The 8254-nt window shown below is 34.4% G+C and overlaps 1 protein-coding gene across 1 annotated transcript; it reads right to left on the bottom strand.

Annotated features, from left to right (window-relative positions):
- Nucleotides 1-3423: 3423 nt before the first annotated feature.
- Nucleotides 3424-7032, bottom strand: LOC136809580 (uncharacterized). The gene is made up of 3 exons (XM_067066116.1): nucleotides 5868-7032; nucleotides 5232-5624; nucleotides 3424-4779 (listed from the first exon to the last, which is right to left on the bottom strand). Exons 1-3 carry the CDS (start codon nucleotides 6874-6876, stop codon nucleotides 4025-4027), a joined length of 2157 nt encoding a protein of 718 aa, XP_066922217.1. The 5' UTR covers nucleotides 6877-7032; the 3' UTR covers nucleotides 3424-4024.
- Between the last annotated feature and the right edge of the window lie 1222 nt (nucleotides 7033-8254).

The following is an 8254-nucleotide window of genomic DNA, read 5'->3' as shown; positions in this document are numbered from 1 at the left end:
TTTTTGATTAGATTGTGTTATGCCAGTTAACTAGGGTCCTGGTTAAAGATATGTTGCATGCATTAGTTACTTTGTTCATTTGTGTCCAGACATTTTTTTACAAATCTCGAGACTGATAGTTGCAGATAGTTGTTAACAAAAATTACAAGTATTTTTGTGATTTTGGTCTTGATTGGAAATGGTTGAAAAATTCTGAAAATTTTCAAATACCTTGAGGGAACCTTTTCTGGCGTGAACTAATTTTGGCAGGCAGCAAATATCCTAAATTTTGGTGGGAACTTATTTTGGCGAATAGTGAATTTTTTTAATTTTGGCGAATTACAGCGGAAATCTTATCTATTTTGCCTTATTTTGAGCAATTTTGATAAATTTCAGGGTAATTTAGGCAAGGAAACAAAAAATTTAATTTTGGCGGGAACTTATTTTGGCGAGTGAGCAAAATATTTAATTTTGACAAGAACAAACTTTGGCAAATTTCGTCTAAATTCTCCAAAATTAGTTCCCTTAAAGGTACTTATTTTCTAAATAGGAAGTGATGAGTCAAAACAATCCCATCATTTTTCATTAAATTTTTCACATTTTATGGTACTGTAATTTTTATCAAAAGGTGTCATAATAAGTGAAATGATCAAACAGGCATTAAAAATAACAGGAGACTTGTTAAAATTTTATGTCAGAATCTCCTCAAAAGTTTGGATCAAAATATTGAAAATTGAGTGAAAAAAAATTCTTTAATTTTTCAATTCAATTATCAGTCTTTGACACAAACATTGATTCTATCTTTTCAAAACAATATGATTAACAAAAATTTTTAGAATAAAAAAAACTTATACACTGGATAGTATCTTTGTTTAAAAGAAAAATTGAAAACTTTTAATAAAATAAGGTCCATAAAAGGCTCTAACTACTCTTGGGTACCTAAATAAATGGGGGTTTGGAATAAGCCAGATAGGAGAATTTATTTATTAGCAGGGGAGGGGAAGCTTATTAGGTACCCAAAAGTACAGTTTTATATCGTAGATATAGTTTTAGTGAAATAGAGTTTAAAAAATGTTTGTATGTAAAAATGTCATTCAAGTCCATCGTAAAATATCACGATTCCCTCTAGTTGAGTGTCTACTACCATGATTATTATTTCTTCATTCCAATATCGATATTAACACATTTAGGTATATTAAAATAGAAATAGTCAATCAACATCTTGTATATATGTACTATGTCATTCAAAATACCAAAAATATTCTCAAGTTTCCAATCAATTTAATTGAATGTCAAGAGTATGAATTCAATAAGCTTGGGTCAATCATTCCACCATTTATGAAATCAGCCTTTTTAGAGTTTCATATATCTGCAAGTTTTGCAAACACCAAAGTTAAGTGATAATCAAAACATTCACAACATATTAGTTCTTTAACTCATCTGTCTTTTGGTACTGTAGGCCAGGTCGTCCCCAAAAGTTTAAAAGTGTCCTAAAGTCTTTGAAGCTCATCATTTGATCATCTTTGAGTACATCTTTCTGATTAGATGATTTCCAATAGTTGTTGACGATCAACTGTTAGATATGAAGGCAGATATCAGGCTGTCGGGTTTCCTTTAGCACTTGAGGAGAGGAGCCCATATCATAAAACTTCAATTTGTATCTTTCTGTTACGAAGATGATTTGATTGCCAGTAAAACATTTTCACATTTATATTTAGATTAGAACGAAGTCAGAGTTTCTAATTTTCTAATCAAAGTTTTTCTGCTTCAGCCATTTTGAAAATTTCCAATAAAATTCTAAGAAATTAGTAATATTGATTATTTTTGCTGACTCGGCAAAACAATTGTTTTTATTGCTGACGCGGCAAAATCGATTGTTTTCGTTCACTAATTATGCGGAAACCCTGTAGATATAGTTTATTGTATTAGAAAAACAATAACACGCTATCTGATGAGATCTAACTAAGGTGAAACAATGGTTAGACGTCTTGTTTTGGTTATAAGTCTTTGGTCATACCGACAAAAATTTGGGTCAAATACCGTAGTACCGTCGATAAAAGAAGCCGAATTACCTAAATACCGATACCGGTAGAAAATGAAATACCGTAATCCCGTCGTTTTTTTCTGGTAATACCGATTTACCGGGGAAAAAAAGGCCCAATACCGTCGTACCGTAAAAGTGAACCCCCCCCTTTTTTATAAAAACAAACTATAAAAGACCATATTTCGATTCGATGACCAAAATGTTAAGAACAGACATTAAGTTAAGGCTTTGCGGGCTCTAAAACACCGGTTTTATAGGAAAATGGATAAAAATACTCACAAAATGATGAAAAAGTTAAGAGCTTATCCGAAGGCTTCAAAAATTTTGGATGTTCTTACAAAAAAACGCGTAGTTCACTTTGATTTTACCGATTTTATTGATGGATGTGATACAAATCCTTTCGTTAATGCACGGGGGTAAAGTTTGCATAGCTATAGTACCTTCTTTATGTATATATAGCAGAGTTTATCTTACGTAAATCACAGAGCACGGACAATGAATTTGGAAATTTCCGTAGAAATTTTTCTGTACATAGACAATTCTGGGCTGGTCAAAAAAATATGTCAAAGTCTAAATTCGGGGTGTCTAAAATGAAGACTTGCTAAATTTTTGCAAAACAAATATGTATTGTACCTTTAAGGGAAAACATTTTCGCAGTTCACAGCTCAAAATTCGGAAGTCTTACGGGATTCAATCTCGCGGTTGAGACAACTTTTTGTTCACAACATGGCCTATATTTTGCCCTAAAAAAAAACAATTTTAGGGGTAATTTAATTACTGAAAATATTCGTGTTTCGCGGATTTGCCAAAAAACCGCAAAATTAAATTCCACGAAAGTTTTTCTCTTAAGGTACCGTATTACTTCGAATGAACTCCCCCTTCTTTTAAACGCCCCTCTAAAAGGGAAATTATTTAATTAACGCCCCCTAAAATAAACACCCCCTTCGAATAAACGCCCCCTCTAGGGGAGGAGCGTTTATTAGAAACTTGTGACTTTAATACTTCAATACCAGTGTTGATTGAGTTTGAAAAAGAAGATTTTAGTCATTTCTTGTAACCAGAGCAGTTTTCGATGCAATCTAAGTTTCTAAGTTTCTAAGAAATTTTACACTAAAATCCTGATAAAGAACTAAAACAAAGGGTATATTTGTTCTAAATATTCGACTTTAGACTGAAATAATTTAATAAACGCCCCCTCGAATAAACGCCCCGGGCGTTTATTCGAAATAATACGGTACTTACTTTTATTTTTGGGATCGTTTATCAATAACATCTAGGATACGCGAATAGACTCTTTCATCTAGAAGTGGACCTAAATGAGGAGTCAAGAGAGATGCTTGGAGATGGTTGCCTCTGGATCGATCAAGGGTCATCAAGGCATGATCAGGGAAAAAAGTATGTATTCATAAAGGCGATTGTATTTTCACAGCTCAACGTTAACAAAACAACATTTTTTTGTTCTGTTCATCATCATCTTCTTTAATATAAATCAAAACCTATCTATCTGCCGTTCCCAACAAAAATGCATTTGAAAATTTAACTAAAATATTACAACGAAAAAACATTTAAAACTTTCAAATAAACTATCTATAAACTATATCTTTTCCTGAATATATAGTATACAGTATTATATAAGGAGTGTGAATCCGATTCAAAATTTTCATTTGGGTTTCATGGGTTCTAGTTTCAGTCGCGAGGTTGCCTGAAGATTTCTGCAATTTTCACCTTACTCGATTGCGCTTTCAAAAATTTTAAGGCTAAGATAGTAGAACTAGTAAACCACGTCGTTTTATTTCGCTGCAGCTTATGCTCGCAATGGGTTCACCACGACTCCTCCCGCGGTAATTTCTATTTTTTATAAGAACTTTTCAAAAGCATTATTCCCCGCGTTCCTGTGTCCAAGGAATGGCAGACGCTTGCTAGTCTACTAAGATAAGAGAATAAATTTGAGTATTTGGAACAAAGTTAAAATATATAAAGAGAAGAGTAGAATACCCTGTGTTAACTAGTTTGCACTTTGCAATAACAAAAAGGTGCTAATTTTGGGTAAGCTACCTGTATACATGCCGGTTGGTTCCGATATAAGTTAGTCCGACTGATTTCCGGGTCAACGTAAGTCGTCTGTTTACTTAAGTCTTTACGTACGCGAACATCAAAAGTCGCTTTGCTCGGAGCAACCTCGAACATGATATAAAAAATTCCTTCGTTTTTTTGTTCATCTGCAGCATATTCCAAGTCTATGATTCGACTGAGAGTTAGATTAGCACACAACTCTTTTGGCTTCTCATGTTCAGCTATCTTTTTGTTTATAAAGTCAACAGCCGTCTGAGCTATAGTGTTCGCTTGAGAGGTATTTGCATCTATTTTCTTTGTTGACAAACAAAAACAATATTTTCCGGGGATTCCCGTTTTATCGCATGTCCGTGTTTTGGGATCGATCTTTGTGAATAAACTTTGTCCGTAATTACGCTTCTCCTCGATTTTCGGATAAGACAAAATATGCTTTAACGTCCAGTGAACATCAAAATGCGAAGTCAAAACGTTTTGATTAGCTTTAATATTATCGTATAATTCTCTGTAATTCTTTTTGAAGTTAGGCGGTAGAATGAGTGAATAAAACGGGTTGTATTCTTCTAAACGACCTTGCTTTGTGTTCCGGAAATTACCACGTGCACCCCAACGGGCACCGTGATCACCAAAGAAAATTAACATGGTGTTTTCCACGCGAGCTTTCTCTTTGTAGAACTCGTACAATTCTAAATGGAGAGGAAAGAAAGTTGATATATTTTAGGCGTACAAACTTTCCACGAGGTCGAAAAATCGCGAAATTTGCCAAAATCACTTTCGCGAATTCGACGAAAAATAATTTTTTCGCGAGCATAAACTTTAGCGAATCGCCCTTTCAAGAATTGCAAAATCGCAGATCAATGAAAGGAAATATAATACCCAAGAGCATGAAAATTCTGAGAGCAAACATCTTAAAGATTATCCTATTTCTACCCGGAGGATAGCAGTAAAATAAACCATATACATGCCTTGTATTATTAGAAGCCATAATTTAAAAGAAACACAAAATGACAACTGTGTAAAAGGTTCTTTAATTTTTTAACGCAGAGACAATCGATACTCCCAAGTGAAAGGTAAAATATATAAATCTTTAGAGAATTGGATAGATATTAGCGAGTGAAATAAAAAATGCTTTTCTTACCAATGAGTTGATCTTCCAACATAAACAGTAGATTCATGTCATCATGCGCATTGGCTGTCACTTGAATAGAAAATTTTGCTTCGTGCTCACAAAACGTTGTGAAAGTCTTCAAGAACCGGATCATTTCTTCGTCTTCACAAATACAGGGAGGCCTCCCACAGCCTTCTACCCGTTCATGGGCAGCTATCCAGTAGGGACGTGGATACCAGTCGGATGGGGGCTTGTCGAAGCCGTTCATTTTGTAATGAAAGGTACTACCACTAACAAAATCTTCATTATATAGGGTGGTGTAGCCTGCCTTATGGAAATCTTTGAAGATGAGATCGATACCGTCACAATTTTGTTTATTTGGTGGTTGCCATGGATTCGAATCTTCTTGTCTGTATTTGTAACCTGAAGAAACAGTGGATATATCAAGATTAATAGAAACTATGAGATTAACAAAAATCCTGGTAAAATAGACTATGAATTTTGAATGACAATTGCTCTATCAATAATATCGCTGAATATAAGTTCAGCCAAAATTTTCAAGGGTAATTTTGTCAAACAGTCTTGTTTGGAAATCACTTCTCCCCCCCAAAAAAAAACACCGAAATCAAGCCACCACTCAATAACAGATAACTGTTCAAAGCTCACCAGCGAGGGTTGCCATAAGTTGACACGTGGTGCCATCACCATGGATACCGTGAGCTTGAAAGACCATTGCATCTTCATCATCTTCTAGGATTTCCATCAATCTCGGCATCTGACGGTAAGCATTGCCTTTGGAGATTGCATCCACCATAAACATGTGGACGTTGAGAGGTAATCCTGTTTTTGATTTAGGATCAAATTTACGACCATGTTTGCGACACACGTCATCTTTGTTGTGTATGGTTGCGTGGTATTCAGTGGTTTTCGAGCCTGTTTTCATTGTAATCACAGCGCGAAAGAAATCATGTTCCAGAGGACTGGACATGAATACACCACGTTCTTTATTGAATATTACTTTATAAGCGATGGTGAAATGTGCGTGAAAGTCATCGTTCAAAACCTTATGATAACTGTATTTACTATCCATCACCATGGACGTACGCCCTTTGGGCGGGTCCAACGAACCATCCGCCTTTCGTTTCCGTCCTCTTAGAATATATTCCATGGTTACTAAGCTGATTTTGCTTCCAGGGTCCTCAACTATGAATCTATTCTTGACTATTTTTCCAAGCTTTTTGATATCGCAATATTGTTTCGTTTTGGTAGCCCATGCTTTCATCCCACTCGGCCCGAACGGGTTTAAATTAGGTATTTTACAGACCGCGTCGTGATGCTCCCAACTGTCTTTACGAAGTTTTAACCGATCTTCATATCTCTTGATAATATCTTTTTGTGAAAGTTTCAATTTTTTAATTACCTTCAACGGTACAGCAGTTGCGTTCGAGTCCCCCGTGGCTAAATTTTCAGTCATTCTGAAAGAAGCAATAGTTTCTTTGAACTTTGCAGACCACGAAGTGTTCTGTAAAATATCAAGTGGTCTTAACATAGGGCTTCTCATAGGTGACGAATCCATGATAATTTTGAAGAAACCTTCTTTGTACTGCATGTACAAAGTGACAACGACAGTCAGTACCAAAATCAAAACAACCGTGTAAATTTTCTTTAAATCCATTCTTATGATGTTCCAAATTCAATCCGATTCCTCAATTTAAAATTGAATAGCAATTCAGCTCTTCTTTATATGAAAGTCACGCTTTCTCTTCAGTCATGGTGCACAAGAAAGTTAAGTTTCTTGGATTTGTTTGTGATTATTGTCTTTTTTTACACTAAAATGATAAAAAAATATGTAGTTAATGAACCACTATAGGGTTTGGGAGCCAACCTCTTCATTTAATAACGAAAATTGAATAGCTATAAAAAGAGGAAAGTGTGAAACCAGTAGAAAGGTGACACGTGTTTCAAAGAACAAAGGTCTTTAAGCCATTGACATTTTAACTGAAATGAATATGAAATACTGCTAACTAATAATCAGACAGCTACCAGCTACAGTACGGTAAATTTCAAGCTTCTGCTTATCCTCTTGCGAAAGAATTTCCTATATGCAATTCTGATTTGATAAATTAATGGTTTATCCTTCCATGATACGATAACAAGAATAACTCAAATGCTTTCCACTTGCAGTAACTGAGAAAACATGATCATAACATCAATGATCATATTCTTTTATATCAGTAAAAGAGCTATATCACAAATTCTTTCTCTCAACATACAAAGAAAGTTTTAAGTTGTTTAACATCTAGGTATTAAAGTCAAAGTTGATACATTGTTTAAAAGGTAAATCAGCCTCATTCTGGTGTTAGAGCATACGAAAATTTTAACAAAATACAAGTGTTAAAGCAAGCAAGTCACTTTGAAAAGATTGAAGATTTTCGTCAGATCAACACGAAAAGATCTTATCAACAAGTTAGATTTTCCTCTCTTTTCCCCCACACTTTTCACACTACAATAAACAAAATAGGAAAAGAATTACAGAAGATCTTTAAATGAGACAACAGTCAAGGGGGGGGGAGGAAATTTAGAAGCATCTTTACTCTCTTGAAAATGATACAATCCAGCTTCGTCAGGTTTAATGAAACGCCCAGAGTCTTTACATTAGCGCCAAAACAGTATTCTGGTGACAGTCTAGAAAACTTTTAATATCAAGACACTTTTTCACATGAAATCACAACTGCTTTTGAAAGTAAAAAGAAATGAATTGATTCCTGTATAAGGAATAGATTTTAAAAATTCAAAGCATAGCTAACAATTTTTTTCTTCTTCTATCTGAATGATAATGCATAAAAAGCACCCATACACATTCAAATGAAATATTTATTAGAACAATTGATCAAATACACGTTTTTTTTATAAGAACATCCAAAATTGTTGATGACTTCGGATGTTTTCAACTTTTTGATGTTTCCGCCTAAAAATGTTCTCAACATGTTCTTATTTTGACCATTTAGTGAGTATTTTCGACCATTTTCCTAAGAAATTGGGTGTTTTTGAGC

Source organism: Clytia hemisphaerica, unplaced genomic scaffold, assembly GCF_902728285.1.
Source record: "Clytia hemisphaerica strain Z4C2 unplaced genomic scaffold, Clytia hemisphaerica genome assembly, whole genome shotgun sequence".
NCBI classification, from domain to species: domain Eukaryota; kingdom Metazoa; phylum Cnidaria; class Hydrozoa; order Leptothecata; family Clytiidae; genus Clytia; species Clytia hemisphaerica.
This window is presented reverse-complemented; position numbering and strand designations above follow the sequence as displayed.

Bases quoted from the DNA above. Each gene is read 5' to 3' on its own strand.
- LOC136809580 (XM_067066116.1), bottom strand. From the start codon at position 6,876: ATGGATTTAAAGAAAATTTACACGGTTGTTTTGATTTTGGTACTGACT. The intron at 5,625-5,867 runs GTGAGCTTTGAA...CTGTTTCTTCAG, and splicing joins ACTTATGGCAACCCTCGCTG to GTTACAAATACAGACAAGAA. The intron at 4,780-5,231 runs GTAAGAAAAGCA...CTCTCCATTTAG, and splicing joins GTTGGAAGATCAACTCATTG to AATTGTACGAGTTCTACAAA.